Source organism: Boleophthalmus pectinirostris, unplaced genomic scaffold (genome assembly GCF_026225935.1).
Source record: "Boleophthalmus pectinirostris isolate CB_2022bp ecotype Guang Dong unplaced genomic scaffold, ASM2622593v1 HiC_scaffold_9, whole genome shotgun sequence".
NCBI classification, from domain to species: Eukaryota; Metazoa; Chordata; class Actinopteri; order Gobiiformes; family Gobiidae; genus Boleophthalmus; species Boleophthalmus pectinirostris.
In genome coordinates, this window is record NW_026571541.1 from 18,014,154 (window position 1) to 18,040,361 (window position 26,208).

A 26,208-nucleotide genomic window follows, 5' to 3' on the forward strand; every position below is an offset into this window, starting at 1 on the left:
TGTCTGCAATAGGTAAGGTAAACCATAGAAATCAAGTATGAGCGAGAGCGGAAGTAGGCTATAATTTAATCTAAAATACATGCAATTATACAAGTTCTCCACAAGTCAGTCCATGTCCATGTTTTATTGTTACCACGAAGGCCTATGCTGTATAAGTATGGTTATCTCTCTAAGTCCATACGCGTGTTGGGTATATGAATGAAAATGATCGACCCTTTTACTTTTGCATTTAATTTTGAAGGCTGAGACCGGAAGTATTTTATCAAGACATTGGTAGAAGACAACATTTTTAGCTTTTCCCGTTCTGCAAAAGCGAAATCGCGAAAACTACATAACCAATTTATTAATATATGTAAGTAACTTAGGTGTGCACCATGATCTGCATTCTGCTGGTAGCTGGTCACGGCACGGTTTTACAGACACAAATCAAGGTAAGTTGAAAAAGCTGCTAGTCTCATATGAGTGCAAAGTTCTGTAACGATGGAAACGATACTGCACACGTCTCACATATTTATTTGGTTAACTAATTAAAATGTAGTACCCTATTTGTCAGATGTAGCTATCACTTCTAGACAGACATACTCTTACTTGCAGACTCCACTGACTGTGCAACAGTGTCTTATACATATACTTATATTTAGCGAGATTTGTAACTTCAATCATGGAAAATCTAAGTTCAATGGTTTCAATTATTTGTTTTGTGATGGTTCTGGGGTTCATATGCGATATCATTATATAGGTTACAGACGGGGACAGCTAAAATATATTGTCAAAATGCAAAATTTTGTTTCAACTATGGAAATGATCAGGCTCAACATTTGTGAATTTACCTTGGATTTTTCTTGGATAACAATGTAATCAATGTGGAATAGGCTATTGGTTGTTTATAATATAATGTTGTTATAATAATCTAGTAATAATAATATATTAGTGCATTCAAATTATAGGATTAGTGTTTCCGTTCTATGTTTCTGTCCAACCACCACAAACTACTCATGCACACACCCCATTCAAAGTAGGCTAGCTTTAAAGTGTCTTGCCCAAGGACAGTGACAGGAACATTAATCAAATTTCGGCCCATGTGGCAGAGTAGTCATTTTAAGGTTGGGGGTTTGATCCCAGTTCCAACAAGTATACCTGCTGCCATTATGTCATTGAGCAAGTGGGATTCATCCACCTTGAATGTGTCCGTGGTTGATTGTATTCTGAGATTATTATCTTATTACATTATATGGCCATTATCGTGATTATTTAGGTCACAATATAATCTTAAAATATTTTTAAATATTTTAGAATTTAGAGCCATTTTATTAGCAAAATTAAGTTAGTCAGTTCAATCTCCACTCCAAAAACATAACCCTGAATGAAATTTGCTTTTTATGTATTTTTATATATCACTATAACTTTGCATTTGCATTAAGAAAGTTTGATTTTATAATGCTGGCCATATACTAGAGGAGTGATAATGCATTAGAATTAACAAAAAATTTGGATTTGACTTTTGTTGTTTGTTGTTATGTGTAAATAACTGAGAATATTCATTAAGTTGTGGTGTTTCTTCTCACAATAATCATAGCACTAAAGTTTGATATTGTGGTAATCCTAATGCTCACAAGGCATCTTATTATTTGACATGCAATGTAATGTATGTAGACTTGTCACTACAACAAATGTTGAACCATGATAAATTTCTACAGAGAACTACTTAATGCTACTGACACAATAAGAGTAATGCAAGATAATCAGAGTACCACTAAACTTATTTTTAAATAGACAGCACCATTAAATGGCAGAATAAAGAAATAAAAAATGCCAAAAATCTTGCAATTTTTGCAAAGATATTGTACACATAATAAATATTGAGCCTGAAAATATATTGTTCTACATTTCATATACCGTATTAAACGATGTATGTGAAATGTCTGTCTTTGTATTCTTCCCAGAACGATGACACTGGTTTGTACAGTCACCTGGCTGGAGTGCCCAAGGCCTTACTGCCAGGGATCGGTGGGAAAAAGATCCTTGACTTCTGGTGGGAAACTGTCAACATGTGGGTATCAGAAGCTGTGTTTAATCTACAAACATTTATTCAATATGTTGGTTGGCTGGTGGCTGATCTCCACCTTGGTCACTGGATAATCTTATATTCTTATTTTATCTTGTTTCTGGTTAATTATAGTGTTATAATATCTAAATATGTTGTAGACACTTTGCAAGTATTATACAGTAGCTTGTTTATTATTACATTTATTAATTTATTGTCATATTTTAGACAAGACATTTATAGACAGATCTGTTATTTTATTAACAAAATGGTCAGATAAATTATTCCTTTATTCTCTCCTTAGGCGCCAACTGTTTACCGAAGTCTATCTTGTTACAAATGCAGACAAGTAAGTACAAAAAACTATACTTTAACTATATAAACATATTATATAATTTTCCTCATATGTACACAATCTTGTGGCAATTTTGTTTCACGAAATCTTGTGGTACCAGATCTTGTCCCATTCCTAGTATTAAATATTATTGATCTATAGAATGCTGTGATGACATCTGGAACCCAAAATGCTCCAAAGAACATTTCCATATACTATCCATATACTATCTTCTGTATTTACTTTGTCTTTTTTAGATACAAGCATTATGAGCGCTGGGCCACAGCTAATGACTTTCCTGTAGAAAATGTTATAAATGATGGCAGTACAACTCTAGAGGACCGCCTTGGTGCAGTGGCTGATCTGGAGCTGGCCATACGCAGCCGAAAACTACAAGATGATATCATGGTGGTAAGGACAACCTGTCTGTATCCCAGGGTGTGGAAAATGTTGCAGCTCTTTTTGTACATGACTGGAACAAAAATGAGATTTAAAAATATTCTGATGATATAACATACTGACATCAATTCATACTTACAGCAAAGAAAATAGATGGCAGTAACATTCAAATTACAAACAATTTATTTTATATATATTCTATACAATATTCTAATTGCTTATTTTACCTACTGCCAGTTTGATTAAACTTAAAGGGCTCTTGACTTCTGTGGTGACATATGAAACCCAGTAGTAGGTTTTAATGTGGGCTAATACTGCCAACCATAGGTGTAAGCAGAGAATTGAGCTCATATTTATGTTGATTGTTGGTTATTGTTACAGATTGCAGGAGACATGCTTTGTGCAGATCAAAACTTTGACATTGCTCAAGTAATCCGATTCTTCAGGTCAAAGGTAACTGTGGTTTTCCATGGGTGGATGTCCTGATTCATCTTGATAGCGTTTCTGTCCTAGTTTAGTTGCATATGTTTTAGTCCTTAATTTTTTGTTACTGTTACTGTAATCTACAGTATATCAAAATGTTGTCCTTATTTATCATTGGTATGACTGGACATTTTGATTGGTATTGACAATGTAAATAGCTGGTTTTCATTTACAATAAACATCTCTGTCTCTTTACTGTAGCCTGGAGAACTGATGATTTACTATGAACTGGAGGAGGGTGAGAAAAGCAGCTCTAGAGGCATTGTGGAGGTCTGTCCTGACACCAATAAGTGAGTTTTACATTAGGTTTTAAGTTTGTTTGTTTAAATAATATAATGCATTCATTTATCACCATATTATTTTTGTGTAATTCAGAATAACACGTTTTTTGGAGAAGCCTGCAGAGGGATTAACCACATCCCGATTGGCCAGTGTGGTATTTTATTGTCTCCAAAAAGACACTCTCTCTTATCTGTCTGACTTCCTCTGTCTGCAGCCTCAAGCCACCGACAGAACCTTTGGACAGTTTTGGGTTTGTAGACTTTGACAATAAATATGTAGTTATGCTTTTTCTCATGAAAACCTGAATTGTTATTGAACAGGGGAGATCAAATTAACCCTTTTGATGTTATTCACTTATCAGTCCATATTTTGTGTGCTATTGTGTTTTGCAGGAGTGGCTTATAAATGAAAAGAAACAGGATGTATTTGGAATGAAGCTGCCCACAGGTTTTCAGCTAATTGGACAAGTGGTCAGTTATGTTGTTGTATGTTTGTAATGTTGTTACAAAAAGCAATGTTACAAAAACGTACCTGGAGTTGTAAATATCCATGGTTTGTATCTTACACATGTGTGAATGAAGCAAAACACAACTCTGGGTATGTTTTTGATGAGGAAACAACATTAAAACATAGATCAGAAAATAGTGTAAATATAGGCCCTTTAACTCAAAATCTAGTCTCAGTTACTTATTTTTGAAACCTCTAAGGGCAACATGACAGTATTATTGTGTGTATGTTTGATTTCCATTGGTTAAAGTGAAAGGCAACTTTATCTACATAGCACATTTACATGCTGTTTACATGCTTCAGCTGTTCAGTACTATATAGATGTACATTGGTTCTGGTGGAGGATCCGCTACCTACTTGTCTCCATGGAGATGTTATTGCCTTGCCTGGAATGTTCCATGGCAAGACTTTAAATATATACATCTAGCTTTTATTCATTATGTTGCTCAAAAATACAGTAATTCCTTCTGTAAATAGGGGCGACTCTCCACAGATCTATATTGTAATGTAGAAGAGTGCTGTAACCTGCTTTGTATAAATTATACTGTGGAATATTCTAGACAAAGCAGTTCAATTTCCATGGACACAAGCAGGTGGTGGACCCTCCATTAGAAATGTTATGCAGTACACCTTTAAATAAAGTCTTGCACATTTGTTTTTTCCTACTCAGGGATTGTCAGACTACACCAAATGGCTGACACACTACTCCACTAAGCAACAAGACAATCCTGCCAAGCCAATTACATGCAGGTCATATGCAAGGTTAGTTTCATGAATAATATTTGAATACTGGTGCAGCAACAGTCAAAATGGACAATATGCGTTTTAGGGTTGGATTAATGGGGAATCCTTCAGACGGCTTCAATGGGAAAACTATTGCAATGACCATTTCTAATTTCTGGGCGGAGGTTACATTGACAGAGAGCCAGAGTTTGGTAGGAAAAACTCACGTTATTGTCAAAATCTAAAAAAAAAATGCTTATTTTGTATCAACCTTATTCTTTATCAACCTAAATCCTTGTTCTATTCTAGGTCTTGGTTCCTCACCCACTCAATGACCCCACTGAGTTTGGCAGTTTGCAGGATCTCTTCTGCATCAGCAGGAAGGAAGGGCAAGTGACCCTCGACTTTATAACTATCATGTAAGAAATGGTAGTTAAATAGGCCTACTAAATGTGTTCTCAAAATATTTTGAACAGCTATCTAGGAGGTCTAAGGCTTTTACAGGCAACTTGTAAGAAGTTTTATCAGTTTTGCTCCAAACAGGGGTGAGCTAGTTTTCACAAGCTTTTGATTTTAATTTTGAAGTACATCTCAGTTATAATATGTGTAATTTCTACAGCATTGCTTTGACAAAACAGAACTTTACATTGAAATATGACACAAATATTCCTCGGCAAGTGGTGAGTGGTCAGTAGTCACAAGCAATAAATAAATAATCCTGATATAATACTGTCATTTATCTGTTTTTTAAGGGCCTTGCTGGAAGCAGGTATGTATCTTGTTATACACTATAATTGAGAAGTTAACTTATTTCGTGTTGACATATGTCTCTTTAACCAAATCAGTGCCATTGTATCGGCTACTCTCAAGTGCCTCATGAAATTTTACAACATTACAGACGATGTAAGTGTCCCTTGTACAACAGACAAATGATTAAATCTTGGATATTTTTTGTAATGCTTTGATAGACAAACCATATTGACAAATATCCTTTTAAACCTGATGTAACGCTATAGGACTTGCCAAAACCAATCAGAGCTAATTTCATCCTGAATGTGGAGACAGACGAGCTCTTCATCACAGCTGGTCTACAGGACAGAGTGGTACAGGTATTCTGTTTATACATGTTTAACACACACACACACACACACACACACACACACACATGCATTTTTACCTGCCAGCATCCTACACTCTGCAGTTATGCACTGGACTTTCTCAGGAATGTCTTGGGTATTGTCTGGTGCAGTAGATCTAAGCCTGTATTGTTTGCATGCTCAAGGCCTGCTCCTGTGCAGCCAGGATGAGTGCTTCTGTGCTGGTCTTCAGACCAGTCATTGGTAGAATTTCTTGGTATCAGCCACTTTAGTTATGTTTCTCTGGTACGCCCCATGTAGGGTCTTGTCCTGCTATGATGGTCCCTCCAGCACCTCTTCCTCTGAACCCCATTGTCTGAGACATTCTCTGAGCACGTCATCTGTCCGGGCCTTGTCATTGATGTACTTATGGACCTTAGATATTTCATCCTGGACAATGGTTTCCACACTCACTAGTCCTTGGTCTCCTTCCTTCCTGCTCACATACAGTCTCAGGCTGCTGGATTTGGGATGGAACCCTCCATGCATGGTCAGGAGTTTTCATGTCCTAACATTTGTGGTCTGTATCTCCTCCTTTGCCCAGCGTATGATTCCTACTGATTCTGATCACTGGCAGTGCGTAGCTGTTTATTGCTTGGGCCTCGTTCTTGCCATTGAGTTGGCTTCTTAGAACTTGCCTCACTCGTTGCAGGTATTTGGCCATTGCCTCTTTCCTTGTTGCCTCTTCAAGGTGGCCATTTGCTTGTGGTACTTACTTGTAGCTGTTCTCAGTGTCTGCTATTGTTTCCTCTGGGAGTGAGACGCCTTCTTTGTGGACTACCTTCCTTCTGTCACCATCCAACTATATTTTTGAAGCCCAAATGACATTCCAATGTCTGTGCTGTAGATCAGAATAGCAGTGGGGACAGTGCGTCTTCTTGGTATGTGTCACATTTGATGGACACTTGTGCAGGGCCCTTAGAGTCCTGTTGATACTCTACAGCTCCAAGCACTCAGTGATCCATGTGTGTGGCACTTAGTCATAGGCTTTCTTGTAATCAATCCAGGTTGCACAGGGTGGTCTCACGGGTTCTGCAGTCACAGGTGACTAGGAGTTTGTGTTTGGCTGCCCTGGTGTTTTTGCCAATGCCCTTCTGTGCTGTGCTCATGTATTGGCTCATGTATTGTATCAGGGCGATAGTTGTACCCTTTGAGGGATTCTTCAGGGTCATACCTCCCTGGGTTAGCCATTCAGGGTAGCCATCCCTTAGCAGGTGGTTAATTTGTGCTGCCAGGCGCTCGTGGAGTGCACTGAGTGGCTTCAGGCACTATGCATGGAACATGTCAGGGCCTGGTGCTATCCAATTCATGCCTGAGACTCTTTTCTGAATGTCTGCCACTGACTGGACTCTGGGAGGCTGCTGTGGTCTTTTCTCAGAGCCACCATCCACTGTGCATCAATGTTATGTGATGCCTCCCTCTCCCATACTTTTCAGTCTCCAGCCTTGGTGGATTTGCTCTGGTGTACCTCTTTAGGTGGCTGGCCAAGGCTTGGAGCCTTTGATTGGCAGTTTGGAGTGCTTCAGGCATGGGTGTCGGGCTGTACCTCTTGGGTGCTTTTTCTTTTTTTTTTTTCAAATTTACTTTTTTATTGAAAAAGCAGATTACATTTTGCAATGTGTAAAATTAAATCACATGTTCCTGCTCTTACAATTTTTTTGAAAACATATACAAACTCAGAACAGGTTTGGGAGCCAGGGAACCTCTTTCACAATTTAACAGAATATTGCAACTATGAGGTAGTTTTATATGAAGTCTGATCTCACTGGCTTTACATATTCTGTCCACTTAGTCCACATCTTGTAAAATAAGTCCAGCTGCACTTCAGTAAAAATGAAACCTTTTCCATCATGTAGATCCCTTGCACAATGTCAATCCAGTTCTCAATTGTTGGGTGCTCAGGTTTAAGCCATTTCCTTATTATTGCCTTTTTATTTGCTGCCAATAGAATATAGAGTAATCTCTTATTTGTGTTGCTAAAGCTGTCTAACACTAAGTTACCAAGGTACAAAGTTTCAAATGACAGGGGGAAAACTAATGAAAAAACACCTTGCAGATGTTGATGAATCTCTGACCAGTATTCTTGGATGACCCCACATTCCCAAAAAATATGGAAGTGATTAGCCCCATCATTCCCACATCTCCAGCAGACATCACCTATTCCTTGGTATCTCTTTTGTACTGGTGTAATGAAAAATCTCATTAGGTTTTTCCAACAAAATTCATGCCATGTATTTGACCCTGTTGAGATCCACTGGATTTGACATATGTGCTCCCAATCATCTTCTGTCATTGTAAACTTTCCCTCTCTTTCCCACTTTTCTTTGACATAATATGTGCTCCCCTCCTTACCCAACAGGATGCCATTATACAATTTCAAAACAATTTTTGTGGGAGATGATGATTTTATTAGTGACATAAATATTTGTAAGAAACCCTGGTCAGCTGAGGGAATTGTAATTTTCTGAGTGAAATAGTGCCTTATTTGCAGGTACCTGAAGAAATCCTCAGAGCGCAGTCCATGCTTTTGTCTTGGGTGCTTTTTCATTGCACCTTTCTGGACCTCTGACAGTTGGCTCACTTTTCTCTGTGCTTTCCTGATTTTAGCCTCTAACCATCATTTCCATGCTGAGTATTGTTTTTTATGGCTCCCATATTTGCTCTTATATCCCAGAACCTCTAGGATCACCGCTGCTGAAGTGTAGATCAGTTTGGTTTCAGTGATTGTTGTGGTAGGGATCGCTCTCAGTGCTGCATTCACTTCTTCTAGGAGACTTTCAGATGGTACTTCACTTAGCCTCTGTAAATGGCATCGGGGATGCCTTGTGTTCATTATACTTTCTCATGGTAAATCAAAGTGCACTGTGTAACATTTCTAGTAATGCTTCCAATGAAATGTTATTGCCCTGTGTAGAACGTTCCAAAGTATAGATTAAACCTATGTATCAAGAGGGAGACAAGCAGATTACAGCACTATGTTACAATTCAGATCTGTGGAGAGCCACTCCTATTCACAGAGGGAATTATTGTATTTTCGAGCAATAGATAACAATAAAACAACCACAATGAATTAATGCTAGATGGACATGTTTAATGTCATACTATGGAACATTCTAGGCAAAGCAATAACATCTCCATGGAGACAAACAGGTAGCAGACCCTCCACCAGAAAAGTTGCACAGTGCACCTTGTTATTACTACATCTCTTTTATATCTTTTCTACCTTGTTATTACTATTTTAAAATGTCTGCACTTTATCAGTCCAACATTTCCCCATCTAAACCTTTAAGTTATTTTGTGCTTTACTGAACTTGTCTTGTTATTGTTTTGGCAGGTTTATGAAGGTTTGGTTTACATGGATTTCAGCAAAAAGCTCATGGATGAACAGGGCTATGGTATTAATGCTACTATACTATATAATCTAAAATTTTAATGGTCCTATATTACACAAAATTGATTTTTGTGAGATTAAAGCCATGATAGAATGCCGTTACCGCAAAAACATCCCTAGAGTTATGTTTTATTTCATTCACACATGCTTGAGTAATTTTGCATTATTAATCTGTTTACATCTCTAAAGCTCAAAACATTATAATATAGATCAGAAAATAGCACAATATGGGCCCTTTAATGTAAACAGTTCCTTTTCCCTTTTTTATTTTGGTTCCCATTCATATTTTGTTGTTTTTAGGTAACTATATTTGTATGGACATGAAGGACCTGCCCCCATTCTGGTTGGCTTATCTCAGTGACCCCAGTGACTCTGGGAGGATCCACAGTAATATCAGGCAACGCTGGCTCGGTGGTATGAAACATTGTATACCTAGAACAGTAGATATAGAATAGATTATTAGATTATATTCAATTTATAAAAGGCATGGTGTGGGTTACTGTGAACTAGAAATAAAATAAAAGAAGATACTTGAAATTAATGTTTTTTGGTAGTAAAAGTTATTGGGTAAATGTCAGATAAAAGGAATTATTGTAGGGATGACAGTAGCTCAGTTTGTGCTCTACAAACTGAGCTACTGTCATCCCTACAATAATTTCACTGATCTGAAGTTTGGTGATTTGAATCCTGCTCTCTTCTGAATACTGTCATTGTGTCCTTGGGCAAGACACTTAACCCACCTTACTCCTAGTGTGTGTGTGTGTGTGTGTGTGTGTGTGTGTGTGTGAATGGATGAGTGGTTCCTTCATGTAAAGCGTTTTGAGTGCCTTGAAGGTGGAAAAGAGCTATTTAAAAATGTGACCATTTACCATTTAAATAAACCATTAATAAGATCAAATTTTTTTGTCTTATTAAGGAGAGCCTCTGGTGGTTGAGGCAATGAAAACTTTTGCTGATTTGACAGATCAAGCAAGGTTGGTCAAAGCAGCAATATCAGAACAAAACCTACGCTAAAATTATACTGACATTTATTTATTATGTGCTTCAGGACTGCTCTAGAAACAAAAGACTGGAGTCGCATGGCTCAATTAATGGATCAAAACTTTGAACTAAGAAGGTAATTAGACTTATTCTTTATTCAAGCATTTAGTTATATCAACTAAATAAATGCTTATACCCAATAGGACTGTCTACACTGATGGCTGTCTGGGTCCTGGAAATCTCAAAATGGTGGAATTAGCGCGGCAGGTAGATTTAATTTTATTCTGTCACAAAACTGCCCTGAAAGAGAAAATGCTTGTTTTTTCTCTCATTATTTGTTTTGTTTGTTTTTATCATTGTCTTTTATGCTCTAAGTCTTGAGTTGACTTGAAAAGCCTTATATGAAATCAATGTATTATTATTAAGCCTTTATCCATGTGTTTGCTTGGGTCAAAAGCATTTGACATTTGTGGATGTTTTGCAGTTTGGCTCTGCTGTGAAGTTACCGGGCAGCGGAGGAGCCGTAGTTGGGTTGTGTTTGGACCAAACAAAACAGGTAAAGATTTATAGATCAAATAATATGATACTCCTGATTTTTAACTTTTTTAATATATCTATTTTGTTAAGAGGAGTGTGTTTCTATTTGTGCGCTCCACTTGCATCTAAATGCATTTCCTTTATTTGCCACTAGATGGAGATGAGACAAGCTTTTCAGGAGGCTGGCTGTGTCTTCTGTGTCATTGCTCCGTACAACCCCTCTGTGTGCATGAGCCCACTTTAAACATTCACTCAACAGCTTCATAGGGTCCAGAGATAGAACATTTCATTGAGATTATCATGACAGTAAGAACAAGGTGGTAAATATATTTTAAAACTTTTTTTTTTTAACCGTAGTTTATGTGAATGGAAAATCCTGAAAATTATTTGAAATAATATTAACAATGGTTCATAAATTTCAGTTATCAGAGGCAGAGAAAAAAATATGTTGAAGTTATATTTCTGTAAACATATATATTTTTTAAATTTATGAAAAATAGTATACAACTGTAATAAGACCAAAATAATGCATTATCGTGCTCTAACACTAAATGTCAATATATATAATATATAAGATTATGTAATTGTAAATTTTTATCATTGTAATGAAGAATATTTTGTAAAGCCTTACATAGCCTAATGTTGCGACCATCTGAAAGAGTCTTGGGTGCCAGTGTAGAAAACAGAAGAAACCTGTTAAATTAAACACAATAGACTTAGACCAAATTTTTGCTAAATTCAGTAAAATTTGCTGTAGTATAATCACCAAATTCTATAGTATAGAATAGCCTACTATTCTGTCTAGGATGACCACCTTTAAATTGCTGAAAAGGTTGGACAAATTGTTTAATGGTGAGATGGACTCAGGAAATTTAAGTGCATAGATAATAACTGCAGTTTTTCAGTTTTTATCACTTGTGAGATAGTTAGGCATTGTAAAAGGTGCACAATAAGTATTGATTTCTTTGTGAGGAAGTAAAAATATATTATGATATTTTCTATGCAAATTTTCTCTTTTATATCAGTTGTTGCAATGATGTGTGGCACATTCTCTAAATGAAATAAATGGCTGTGTGCAGGACACCCAAAAGTGGTGCAAGTAGTGGTGACCTTAGCCCTGCCTCCCTCCTGAAGAAAAATCTACCTACATTATGCTAAATTGTACTCTTGTGAGATTTAAGCCATATTAGAATGTTGGTACTGGCGCTTGGCCTGGGCCTGCCTCCTCAAAAACATGCCCAGAGTAATGTTTTGTTTCATTCACACATGTTTGAGTAATCCTTTATTATTAGTCTCTAAAGGTCAAAATGCTCTGTTCCACCTAGTGAATATTTTCAAGTTAACAAAATAGATTTTAACTTTTGTTTAGCAGAGACTGTAAATTCCAGAGTTTGAACTAATGAAAATTATGATTTTAGTGAAGGTGTATGGAGTTTAAAAACACAGTTCCTGTATTACCACATGACATCACAAGAAGTGTTTTCTGTTTGAGAGAAGAACTCAGCCTAAATATGCAGGGTTTCTGTGAAACTTCTGAGACTTAGACAAACTTTATTGATCCACAAGGGAAACTGTGTAAATGCGTGACTGAAACAAAGCACAACTCCAGGTATGTTTTTGATAAGGAAACAACATTATAACATAGACACAGAAAATAGCGTAATATGGGTCCTTTAAACCCGTGTAAGTAGAGTAAAGCCCCCCTATTTTATAAATCTGAGCCTTGTGTGAGCTTGTTACGCCCCTGTCTCACTGTCAACATCCAGGGCATCTGTAATTGGCTGCCTGCTCCAGAGGCGGGGCGGCGGGGTGGAGTGGCTCTGCGCGGCCGTGCACCGCTGCTCTCCCCTCGGCTCCACTCAGTCGAGGATACCGCTACTTCTCCCTCCCTCTCTATCCCACTCATGCGTGCACAGAGGACACCCATGGACTAACCAGAGAGAGTGGACAGCGTAGTGGACTTTTGGGGGGACAATGGCGGCTAAAGAGGACATTTACAGCAAAATCCTCCCTCGCAGGCTCCGTCAAAATCGTCTTGGTTCAGTGAAATGTGGCTCCAACCTGGACGTGCTGCTGTCCATGGGCTTCCCCAGACCAAGGGCGTGAGTACCGGGTTGTGGTATGGGAAGGACGGGGGTTGTTGTGGATGTCAGAGGTCGTCCCGAGGGAGACCTACGGGGGCATGTAACTGGTCTATGGAGGGGGTATAACGGGATTTACTCTCAGCATCCCTCGCTCACCGCTGCTGGATCTAGTGCGCGTACAATTTTTACCGCTGGTCGCAACTCATTGGCCATAAATGACAGGCAAGTTAGCCTATAAATCAGAGAAGAAATGGACGAGTACTAGACTACAACAGTACAGAATATATTAACCCATGACTAATGATCTTAAAACTTATAATAATACAATTCGTTTTGGTTTTGAGGCTTATCTAATCTTTTTCGGATTGTTTACCAAAGTGCTTTCCATAGCCTAACTCAACTGTAGCCTACATCAGCCTACCAGTCTATTACATAAGGTAGACTTTATAGCACAGGCTTCATAGATCTAGCCTCCTAGTTGCCTATAGATAGTCTAGTGTAGGACAAATGTCTATTTTTGAAATTTAGCTGTACTTTATTTCTTTGCAATCCTACCAGTTGTTACACTATTTGGGCTGGTGTTTCCTTATCATTTTGTAGCACCCAGGTCTATTCAGCTCCTAATTACAAAAATAAGAAAGGCATTTGATAGTACAGAGCTCAAACTTTAGGCTATATTTTCTTTCCTCGCATAAACCACAGCTTCCCATTATCCATGCCACAAGCAGCTTTTCAATCTTGTTAGTGCTTATTTTGACTTGATTAGTCATCACTCTGCAGTCTCATTGTCCTACATTTGAAGGCAGGTTTTCATAATTATTATTATTATTATTATTTTTGTATTTAACCAAATTCAGGGGACCTGTTGGGTTTATTTAAGGTACCAGGGGAAGCTGGAGCACCTGGAGGAAACCTTTTCTAAGCATTGTAGACACAGGGAGAACATGCAACTTCCACAGAATTGTGGATCCCTATCCGGAAAAGTCTTTTTGTTAGGCAGGTGGGCTAAACTCTATACCACAATTCTACCCATGTTAGCAACTGTAAATTGTATTTAACAACAATCACATCTAAGTCATCTTTCTTTCTAGCTCTTTCGAGATCTATTTATCTTTGTAAGTTAGACTTAGGACAGCAAAATTTTGGTCCACTTGTAGTATCATTTTAAAGGAGTTTTATTATCCCTGTTTTTACAGTCCATTGCTTAATTTTGTTGCAAATCTTCATTTGAGTAATATTACTTACAGTAAGTGATGAAATCACTACTTACAGTTACTTACAGTAGTGATTTTGATTGCAGATGCATTCACTGTCTATAATATTGGATTACAGTAGGTTCATTGGCTTATTATTATACCGAGTGTCCTCACAGAGATCTACAGACAGCCTTGTGTATGGGGCTTGTGGCATTTGTGAATGGAGGGACTGTGTGTGATTTGGACTGAGGTTTGGGTCCACATCTGTGAGGCCGGCCACAGCCCCTTACAGTAAACACAACATCGCTGCTGTGTTTGTCAGAGAAGCAGGTTATACACAGAGGTAAACATGCTCAAACTGACTTCCTGGCATTTCAGAAAGACTTTTGATCCTACATGAGATTTTCCACTGCACACTTGTAAACATATCTGATCAATTGTTAAGAATTGGCTACTAAAACTGAACTGGAGTTACATAATAATAAGGTAATACATTAAACACATCTAATGGATTATTGAGAGAATTGTTAATTGATTTAGTAATCGAATAATCACCTAATCTGGACTGTATATGCATGTGCTGAGAGAAGAGGGCAGGAAATGTTTATGTCTAAAATGTATGTTGTCATCTAATCTTATCTTAATTAATTGAGGTCTAAATGAGTAAAACCAAAATGGACGAAATTTAGTAAAAAAAATAAATAAAATCTCATATTCACAGACCTTTTGCTATCTACATAACTAATCAGTTAATCAAAGAACATAATCACCAAATTAGTTAAATAATTGCCGGTTGCAGCCATACTAAAATATCTACTGATAAAATATGATAAATAAATAAATGTAAAGTAATAAACTCAGCAAAAATAAAATAAGGGTTAAAATAAATTAATATGACTTCATGAAAATTCACACATCATTTTCATAGCTTTAAAGTAATGCTTTTTTTAATAATTTTTTCTTCTGCTTAGTTATACAAAGCTACTGATTTGTCAGATTTAAGTCACTCATTAAATTGACTATGGTGTCAAAGCTGTGCAGTGCGGGCAGATCCGATTAAAATATAACAGTAATAGTTTCCAGAGTAGTTAATTAGCCACTCATTATTATTGCTTCATGACAGGAGCGGGAGGGAAAAAGCCTTCTCTTACTCTTTCCTTTCAGCTTGTCAGTTTTGGTGGCCACTGCAGTGAATCATTTCTTCTTTAAAAGTGGCACACTAGTTTTACCCAGGCTGTGGACTGGTCAAAACTATACATTGACTGGCACGTATGACTGGACTGACTCAGCACAAAGCTTGAAAATATTTTAAAATGTGTTTTGATCCCCTTTCCGGGCTGCACCGATTCATCTTTTTTTGTTCTTGAACCGATATCAGCCGATTTCCCTTCAGCATATATGTGAACTGATATCTTGGAACCCACAGCCGATCACCAAAATGTTAAATATCGGTGCAGATAATAATTGATCGCATAGAATAATTGAGATGCTAGAAATGTGTTAAGAAATTGAAGATTAATTTAGAACTGCAAACAGTTTAAAATCAACTAATTCTGTTTTTCTGAGTAAAAATCAGGTACTGTGCCTTTAATGGCTGTAATACTCTTGATTATAATGTTGTATTTTATTTGAATTATGTAAATTTGACCATTTAATATTCTCATGCATGTTAATTTATCCTATCTACCCAAATCATCTCTTTTTGTTGCCATACTGTGCGATACTGTTCACATTTGTCACGCATCATACCTATATCTTATTTTGAATTTATTTTTCGCATGTTCATTTCCTGTTTGTGTTTTATCAGACCAGCTGCGGTGACCTCAGATGGCATCATGGAGACAGTCTTTGTTATTTTAAGATATTTTTGACACAATTAGAATCTTATCAGTAAAGTGAAAGTAGCTCAGCCTATTTTTTGCCCTGCTTATGGTATTTATAGACCAGGGGAAATCTCATGCGCTTTTTCCCCACAGACAGCTGTTGACCACGAGGGTAGTGTTGGAGGAACCCCCTGTTTATGAATACACTATCCCAAACAGACCTGTCACGATAACACAGTTTGAAATGCAATAAATTCTTGAAGAAAATGTAGATAATGATGAATGATGCTACTGAAACAAATTTATTCCACTGACACAACTCTAAAGCAGGATTCTTCTTCTTTTGTTTTTTTTCGTATGTACAGCGTGCATCCTTACTCTGAGCAGGCTTGCATCTCCATGAACCCGAACTTTTATTTGGCATGGAATGGAGGCTTTTTGCTCTGGGAATGTTATTCCTTTGGCTATAATTTTCCACAGTTTTGCACTTTTCTATATCTATGGAGAATATTCCACATTATGCTTTTAACTTTCTGTTTCCATGGAATCATGCAGGTGACATGTCACCTCCAGTTACATACTGTACCTTTAAAAGTATGAGCTGTAATAAATAAAAATGTAGATTTAACAGCTTAGTAGTTAGTATAATGAGTCATAGAAGTTATTTATTCAACCTTCTTCAGCTCAAATCTTACTACACAACAGAAAAATAACAAAAACTTCCCTTCTCGTAAAAGTACACATGATAATTTTGAATAGCAAAAAACTTCCACCTATTATTTAATGAACGACAAGTTGATATAGTAATTATCGTAACAGGCCCCGTCCCAAAAGGAGTAGGCCACTCAGTCCCCCAGGGCAGAGACGTCTCCTTCAGTTCACCATAACAGCTTTAGCTCTTTTATGTCAGTTATTTCCTCTAAAGGGCTGACCCACTAAAGTCCCCGTCCCACTGCTGCAGGATTACATGTGTACTGAGCATGGGACCATGTTGGAATTTTGTGTCACAATTCAGTGGTGGATGAAGTACTCAATTTTGTACATTTATTGAAAGTACAGATACTGGAGCAAAAAATACTCAAGTAAAAGTAAATCTACATAAGTAACAGTATTAAACTACCTGTTTGAAATTTATTTAAGGAGTATTGTATTGTACGTTGTCATACACATGTGCAATTTATTACTGAAGTATATATAGACAATAAATGAAAAGACTGAAACTAATGTATCCTACTGAACAATAACCCAAGAGCAGATTTAAACCACAAAAACTTCTAAATCAACAGTATTGTTTTAAAAAAAAGAGCGGCAATAAATAAATAAATAGCAGAATGAAACACTTTGTACTAGTTTGCATCTGTAATGAGTCATAGAAGTTATTAATTCAACCTTCTACAGATCAAAAAAATTACCAGTAGTGCAAAGAAAATGTACACGATAAATATTGACCCCAAAAATGTACTGTTGAGGTTGAGAATACACTACTGCAGGTTATTACTTTGCCTATGTAAGGGTTGCCAGGAATGTCTCACAGTATGGCATTATCAAATATGTATTCAATTACATGTGTTTTTTATTGCTCAAAATATATTAAAAAACATACATTCTTACTTGAGGTTGGATTGCCTCTCCGCAGATCTGATCCATGACTTGGCCTGGTAGCATTGCCTGCTTGTCTCCATGAAGATAGAAAAGTTGAATGCCAGACTGTGGAACACTCACGCAAACCAATGACAAGCAGGTGGCACAATGAAGTGGCCATTATCTTACAATTTTGCCTATTGTCAGATTACATTTATTAGAAGCATGAGTTGGATTGGAGAGGTTTGCAGCAGCATTGATTTAAATTGAGTAAGATAATGCTGTGGATGATGTATTGACATGTTCGTGTCAGAGCTCTTATGTTCAATCAATGAGCCCCATAATATAATATTGAACTGTGAGAGATCTTATGCAACATGCCAATAATCCTGCATTGTTAGTCTGTCTACATATCCAAAGCTCAAAATGCTTGTGATGTAACAATGTTTTCAATTTAACAGTAACCTTTTGCTTTTTGTTCAGTAAAGATTGGTAATTCCAGGACTGAAATTATCCAAATGATTCTTGTGAAGGTGTATGGAGTTTAGAACCATATGGGAGCGCTTCCTGCTTACCACATGACATCAAGAGAAGAACTCTAAATGTGCCGGGTTTGTGTGTTAAACATGTGTGAATGAAACAAAACACAAGTAGTATTTTTGATGAGGAAACAAGATCAGAAAACGGTGTGAGAACAGCGATTCATACAGACGTCAAGATGTATATCATGTAACTGTCGAATAATACGAAAGTTTTTATTAAAATATTTTTTTCCTATAGCTAAAAGCAGCAGTTTCTAAAAACTGGTGATTATTGCATGCTGTCTGCTGTATGAACCATTCTCACTGATCACAATGTCGCTGTGTCTCTGTGTTATTTTTATTGCGTTATCCCAGCAGTAGAGTAACCAAAACCTCATGTCAAATTCACAACCCCAGACCTGCCTAAAATAATCTATAGGCTGGTGTTTCCTGTAGATTTTTTTAAGAGATCAGAGATAAGAGATAGAATCATTTCATCTCAGTTAGTTTGTGGAATATAATGTCACTTACTGTCTATATTTACTTTTTAAGCATTTTGACCAGTTTGTTTTATAATAATGATAATACAATGAGCAGCAAAATCTATTTTTATTACTATTTTCTATTCATTTTTATATTTTACAGCACTAAAACAAAAATAGACAAAAAAATAAAAAATAAAATAAAACCCCACATACTACCCCTCCCTTCACAAACAACAACAAAGTCTAGTTTTGTCATGCCAGTATATAGTCAAGTTTATTTTAGACTATGGAGGACTATTTTAGACTAAGTGGACCACCGTATTCTCCTGTTTTAATGATAAACTCTTCAATAGGCTATAGACAAGCAATTAAACATGCAGTTTCTATTCTGTTTAATTGTGTTGCATGTTTGTGAAAGAGGAGACATAGGCCACTTCTCTCCTTCTCTGATCAATAGTCGTCGTATCCATCATAGTCGAACCAGGAAATGGCTGAAGGTCTGAACATTGACAACAGGTTAAATCTGCCTCAAACTGGATCGATCTCACGTTATTGTTCTCTCTTTAAGACAAACTGCTTCCTGCAAATCACAAGGTGCAACTCTGTAGAGCACAGCCTTGAGCATGTCAATTTTAATCTAACCATCAATTATACAGCAAATATGCCAAGTCATGCTGAGCTTTCATACTTTTCCTGTTTCAAAAATGTATTTATGTAATTTCTTAGAGATCACACAATTTCTTAGAGAGCATATATCTTGGTGAGGCTATTTTCCTAAACGAAATGTTACAATTATTGTCTGGAACAGTCTTAGAAACATAGTATGGGTCATTCTGCAAAATTGGTGCCTTTGCAACTTTGAAAAGAAAAGAAAAACTTTCTTTGCACATTTGAAATAACACATTTTTATTTCTTTTGCTATGGAACCTAAGGACAATTGAGGAATTAGACTTTGAAAAATTTGAAAACACAAGGGAAATTATTTGGACACAGTAGCTCACACATCACAATAAATATAATAACAAAAAGCAAAAATATATGGTATTAAGAAATTCAAAGTTGCAACTACACAGAAATAAATACATTCAAATATCCCAAAAATGTTAAGGCATACCTCAAGCTTGCTTTTAATGGGATTATCCTTTTAAATACATATTTACATAAAAGTGAAAATGTAATTAGTTCTGTGATTTCTGTTTTGTCCAGAAGCATTATAATTTTGGAGAAGACTGAACAATTAACTGCTAATCTAACACAAGAGTCATATTTCAGAAGGTGTGTGGAGGTCTAAACTACAGAGCTATTAGGTGTGCACATAATAGGGCCCCATAGAGACCCAGGACATTTGGTTGTTTGAAGAGAACATTAATCTGATTGTGTATTTAGATTACCAGACTCAGCCCCAAACCCACAACTGTCTTATCACTCTGACATCCTCAGTATTGACGGTAAGGGTGCACTGTGTAACTTTTGTGGTGGAGGGTCCACCATCAGCTTGTCTCCATGGAAATGTTATTGCCATGGAGATGTTTTTGCTTTGCCTTATGTTCCACAGTGAGGCGTTAAGCATATCTATTTCCATGATAATGCCACCAGGTCAAGTTACTGGTCAGATCTGTGGAGATGTTACCTTGCTTACAGTATGAGTGCATATTTTTTATTTAATATATGAGCAATAAAACCTGTAATTTTATTAACTGTAAGATGTAATGTTTAATGTCATACTATTGAACATTCAAGGCAAAGCAATAACATCTCCATTGCTTATATTAAGAAATAATAGCCTGAATTATAAGTTTAAACTTCAGAATTTGAGATAGTAGCTTTTCTGTTGGTCAGTTAGTGTCATAAATGCTGTTCTTCTTGCTTTATCAGATCGACACCCACTCACTTCCTGTGCACATATCTATGCAGGTTTTCTGCTTTTCTGGTCAGAAATGGAACATAGTCTCACAGCAGTTAGGAATGTCTGCATATTTTCTCCACTGACCTTAATATTCTTGTTTGTTTCTATATTCATCGGAAAAATAACATAAGACAAATGGGCTATTGTAGCACTTCTAGCTATAGTGTAATGTAATTGAGAGGTCCAATCCTGTCAATAAAAGCATGCTGTTTGAGAGTTCAGACTTTGCAGCAATGCATATATATTTTTTGTTTGTTTGTTTTTTGGGGAAAATGGCGATGGTTGTTGTAATCCCTCATTTGGAAATTTCTTGTTCTCTATTTTGAGTACTTCACCCACTACTACAGAAATGATAATGTGTTTTGAATTGTTCATGGCAATGGTGCAAACTTCCATCACTCTAAACCTATGGGTTGTTTATGTTAAGCAAATCAATTTTGAATCAGTTTTATTAAGTTGAAAATCATGATAGATTATGTGTATTTGTATAGCATAGATCCTCTGAGCTGGTGCCTTCTCGCTCATACAGTTTTTATGTGTAATCGTGTTGAGCCTGTCCCGGGACAGTTGAGGCTACAGTTGCTGAGGCAGCAGTGGTGGGTTTTATTTGGGGCTGAGGGCTGCTGGGACGGACAGCTGTGTTTCATATGGACCAGCAACTGTACTCATAGTGTGTGGTGGTCCAGAGCTTATAAGGATAACAAGTTTTAGATGTTCTAGAGATAAGTAGGGCTGGTTTATGGTGATAAAAATAATGGTGATTCTGTGATGATATGCTATTTTAGTATACTTTAGAGATCGACCAAGGCCATTTTTGAACCTATAAGAGAGCTGTGTCACGTTTTGTGCAGCTATCTCTTTGAACTGAAGTGTTAATATAGAACTTTGTGTGTATTTTTTGCTAAAAAGTTCAAATTTTGGCCAAATATATCGGCCAACTGGTATATTTAATCAACTGCAATGAAGTGAGGACTTTGAGAATATGCAGGTTACTTTAGTTACCTTGTCAAAGCAAATTAAAGTTAAAGAAGTTTATAGAAGTCCAATTGAGATGACAGTATTTTGTTTGTGTAAAAGTGGAGAATGCAGATGAAAGGGCTATACAAAGTATGAAAAATTTGTCAAATTTCAGATGACATTGATTGAATTAAAGTGGGCCACAGTGGGCCACAGTTAACACTACTTAACTATAAACTATTTTCATCTAAGAAATGGTGCTCGAAAATGCTATGGAGTGGAGCATCTCTCATGAATTATAGATAGTTGTGTTTTCAGCCCTGGATCTTTTGATGGATTCGGCTTTCTGGGGTAAATCTTGTCTCTACGCTACTCTTGCAAATTGTTTCCCAGTTTGTTGAGGCCATTTTGGAGATGAACGAAGGGAGGATTTAATTTGAAGTGTCTGGTTAGAAAGCCCTTGGCCAAGGTCGAGTAGAAGTGATTTTTCTGCTGTCTGAAATGGGAGAGGTGCCTAGGCGCTGGTAGATCATATCAGGCTCATTTAAAGCTCTGTCCGGAAACTGTCCAACAGAGAGAGATCAGATTATAAACCAGCGCCTCCACTCGTATCTCACTATTTGGAACAAGGTAGTGCCAGCCTCAATGTTTCCACTGTATTCAAAGCTGCTGAAGCAAAAAGCCTGTATTGTGTTTGGTTATCCATGTTAATGTATTCTGATAGGACTCTGGTGATACGTGAAATATATTTAAACATGTTTTTTCTGGGATCACATGAGCTTTTTAACACAGTGAGAAACTGGAATATCAAGCATGAACTAGCAGCAGTATAAAGGACTACTGCAAAAAGATTTATAAGATATATCGGAAAAAATTGCCTTTATTTTAGCTGTTCTATAGTTACTTGAAAGATAAATAACAGCTCCATAACAAATTTAGTTCAGTTTTGTCTTATTTTATTTTTATTTAAAGGAAATAAATTATATTTTTGGTTTCTGTACTGGTATCTGTCGATAACAGGTAGGAGCAGGTACTAGTAGTATCGAAGTAATGGAAATGGAATCGGTATTGGAACTGAAAAAGCTGGATTCGTGCATCCCTAGTTACTCATAACAAAAACGTATAATTATATGATTTGATCTATTAATGTTAGTGTTTCTAACTTGGTATTTCATATTTCTAAGACTTTTGACATTTTCAGCATCAATTAGTAAAAAATTGTTTCCTGAGCATCAGTTTGTGGACACCATTAATAGCCTATGTCTTTCTATTATTCTTCTCATTTGTGTTTGTTGGGTCTTTAGTCAAATCAGGAAGGTCAGGCTGAGATTTCCAAACATTTGCAGGAAATACAAAAATAGTGTTAACCTCACTTGCAATTCTAGAAAAGAGGTTTAACATGTACTGAAAAAAGTGAAATGGACAGGTTGCTTGGTATAACTTGATTTAATTTCACATAGTAAATTTGGCACACACCCGCATTCATATTGTAGTGTACAAATTGTATTGGGCCCATCCCAAACTTAAGTGGAGGTTATTGACTGCAAAATCAATATGTGTCACTGCTCACAGGAAGTAGATGATTGGCTGCAAAAACCTTAAGTGTGAGAGCCAAAATGAAGCAGTGCCTTTTGTATCCATGCAGGTAGACCAGGGGTGTCAAACTCATTTTGGTCCGGGGGCCGTATCCAACCTACTTTGATCCTAAAGGGGCCGGATCAGAAAACTCATGGCATATAAACCCCAAAAACAGCAATAAGTTCAAATATTGGTGCAGAGAAACGCAAATCTATTACAGAAATCTTTTTTAATTGATGAACTCTTTCTTTTACAAAATATTATAATATTATGAGAAAAAATGCTATTTCAACACAATGTTTTAACATGAACTTGTTTGCAAATAGGAATAAGTCAGTTTTTCTTGGAAAATCCTGCACTTGGCGTCCACTTTTCTATTTTTGACATTTTGCTGATGAGGGCGTCACATTCAACAGTCAAAACGATCGTCCTTTAAGAGCGTTTGGAAAGAGACAAGTCTTCTTTTGTGCTGCTCTGGTGGGAGGGGCCACGCACAGAATCTCTGGAGATGCTGCTGTGATAAACACCACAGACAATGACCAATATTTTAATAGAAAATATGATTAAAATATTTTTAGTAGAAAATCAGCCAAGGGCCAGGTTAAAGGTCTTGGAGGGCCGGATCTGGCCCCCGGGCCTTATGTTTGACACCTGTGAGGTAGACTGTAATAATTATAAAATACTACTCGACTACAGTCTCTCAGTTCATAATCTGCAGGTGTGAAATGAACAATTAAGTTTTAATTCCATTTAATGGGCCCTGAGCTCTGGGGGCTTGTCCCTGGACAGTCATGAGGCCACAGTTGCTGAGGCTGCAGTGGGGTGAGACAGCTGCACTCTGTTTCATACAATACCGACAACTGTAATGTCTCATGTATCAATAAGGGTCACTGTGTGAGGACAAATACATCAAAGCCAGGTTATCTTTTAAAGGCCTTATAGTGAACAATGCTCATGTTTCAAACTCGATTTTCATATGAGAAAAAGACTCTACTACTGCTCATTGTACCATCACACATCATAGCATTTTCAGTTAGCCTCATTTTAAAATGTTTCTGATGTTAGCGTTCATTCAGAAGTTCACAACAGAGATACATGTGTTTACCAGTAGCATCTTACTGGGTTATTCCACGGCTCTTTTTGGTTTACATTGTTTCTGCTAATGTATCTTGATGGCCATTTTGCACCGCTGCATCAAATATGTTGAATTTTCATAGTAACTTTTTTTTTTTTTTTTGGCGTTCCATCGTTATAATCGTTATCATTGATTATCGTTGACGTTAATAATCGATATGAAATCCCATACCACATCAATCATAATATGAAACACAAGAATGCAATATTCAACTCAAAAACTATTTAAAGAAAGGTCCAATTTTGTCTATTGTTTGTCTATTTGTGTGTGTGTGTGTGTGTGTGTGTGTGTGTGTGTGTGGAGGGTATCTCATACATATATAAATCATTTTTTAAAACTGTATAAAAGTTAGCAATAGTTAGCTTTAGCATCCATTAGTATCAATTAGTGTCTTTAGTATCAATATTTTGGGGCTTTCCATCTTCCATCTTTTCATTATTCTTCTCATGTGTGTTTGTTGGGTCTTTAGTCAAATCAGGAAGGTCAAGCTGAGATTTCCAAACATTTGCAGGAAATACAAAAATAGTGCTAACCTCACTTGTAATTAGACACAGCAGCCTGCAGAGGTTTTTGTTGATGCCTTTGCTCTTAAAATGTGCTTTGTCAGTGAGCAACGTACCGGAGAAGGACATTTTGCTGTTGACGTCATATAAAAGACAATAGCAGCGTATTGACAAAAATTTAGCATTGTAGGATTTGTTATCTGTCTGTTTTCAATGTCAAATAACAACCTCTTTGTTTCTTTTGCACATTTTGTTAAGTTCAGTATGGCCCTGTGCTTTAGACTTGTATCCAGACTTGACTTGATCCCCTCTAGAGGCTGTATTTAATATTTGATACCCCGTAGTGTTGCATGTTCTTGCACCAGTGTTGATGTTGGAATAGCCTACAGGCTTCCCTTTAGCAATACTCCAGTTAGAACGTCACTTTTAGCATTTTAGTATCTTATTGGACAATTCATCTTTTGTATGTTAAAAATGATTAAAGGTGCATTATGCAACTTTTCAAGCGGGGTTGTTCACCTACTTGTTTCCGTGGAGATGTTAGTGCTTTGCCTGGAGTGGTCTGCTGTATACCATTAAATTTATCTTCCATTACAGATGTATTATAGTGTAAAAATACATCGAAAAACACTGCCTTTCCACAGACCTGACTTTAACTTTGCTTGAGCTGTGTCACCTGCTTGTTTCTATGGAGATAGACATGTTAAATATCTTTAAGTGGAACATTCCAGGCAAATAGCATCTCCATGATGTCTAGCAGGCAACAGACCCTTCACCAGAAAAGTTGCATATTGCACCTTTAAATTCTGGTGAAGTCAAGATGTACCACCCTTTTAAAATACAGTTCTTTGTTGTGATCTATTTTTTATCAATAAGCCTTGAATGTATTATTTTGCTCTAGAGGTTTTGTTTCCTGTGGCAGACTTAAAAAACGTAGCTGTTCTTTTTTGTTCAGAAGATCCAAACAACATCCAGGTGCCTCGTGGGCGAAGAGGAGAGTTTGTGTTTGCAGCAGTTACAGCAGTGTGCAGCCAGACAGCTTCAGGCCTTTCCTCACAAAGATGCAATGTCTCGTACTTTTTTGAGCCAGATTTGTTTATAGTTTTCTGTACAATTTTATTTGCAGCTAAAGTAGCTTGCCATGGGTGAATCTAATTTAAATCTACATTTTCAAACCATGAGGAGGAAGTCTGCATTTGCATCCAACCTATCCAACTAGTTCCTATCTCTCACAAACCATTAAACAACACATATTATGCAAATTGGACTTTTTCTTTCAACCATGTTAACAGTTGTTCCGTCATCAAAAACAAACTTCGAGTTGTATTATGTTTCATTCAGACTTAGACAGGAAACGAAGGTGAAGGTTAGAAAGTAAATTTTTCTATTGTGCAGATTTTATTTAATTAGAAAATGTGAAATACTTATCCCAAGGTGACCAAAAGCATGTTTAAAAGAGGATTAACGCCACAAGAATGCAGAATATGTGTTCTTTAATATTCACATGCACAGACATTTTCACATGCACACACATTTAGATGGCGAGGTGAAACAGGTTGCAGCAAAGCACTGTCAATGCTATTGCTGTTTGTGGGCTTTTGCTTTCGAGATTGATTGATAAA

General features: G+C 36.8%; 2 protein-coding genes across 2 annotated transcripts in view; both read left to right on the top strand.

Annotated features, from left to right (window-relative positions):
• The first annotated feature begins 152 nt into the window (after positions 1-152).
• gkup (glucuronokinase with putative uridyl pyrophosphorylase) lies at positions 153-12,510 on the top strand. The gene is made up of 23 exons (XM_055166815.1): positions 153-431; positions 1,944-2,050; positions 2,349-2,393; positions 2,636-2,789; positions 3,159-3,230; positions 3,462-3,550; positions 3,636-3,792; positions 3,935-4,012; positions 4,720-4,811; positions 4,879-4,984; positions 5,082-5,161; positions 5,249-5,317; positions 5,392-5,452; positions 5,525-5,541; positions 5,618-5,675; positions 5,789-5,881; positions 9,243-9,303; positions 9,600-9,713; positions 10,216-10,273; positions 10,348-10,416; positions 10,484-10,547; positions 10,765-10,836; positions 10,972-12,510. The coding sequence occupies exons 1-23, from the start codon at positions 375-377 to the stop codon at positions 11,059-11,061; spliced, it is 1,863 nt and encodes a 620-aa protein (XP_055022790.1). The 5' UTR covers positions 153-374; the 3' UTR covers positions 11,062-12,510.
• A 135-nt stretch (positions 12,511-12,645) lies between these two features.
• Positions 12,646-26,208, top strand: part of ubash3bb (ubiquitin associated and SH3 domain containing Bb) — a 42,660-nt gene continuing 29,097 nt past the window's right edge. The window contains 1 exon segment of the mRNA XM_055166814.1: positions 12,646-12,919. Within this exon segment, the coding sequence (XP_055022789.1) occupies positions 12,792-12,919 (128 nt within the window). The 5' untranslated portion in view covers positions 12,646-12,791.

Coding starts and splice junctions, on each gene's coding strand:
- gkup (XM_055166815.1), top strand. CDS start 375: ATGATCTGCATTCTGCTGGTAGCTGGTCACGGCACGGTTTTACAGACA. Junction 3,551..3,635: donor GTCTGTCCTGACACCAATAA/GTGAGTTTTACA, acceptor TGTGTAATTCAG/AATAACACGTTTTTTGGAGA. Junction 5,676..5,788: donor TTTACAACATTACAGACGAT/GTAAGTGTCCCT, acceptor GTAACGCTATAG/GACTTGCCAAAACCAATCAG.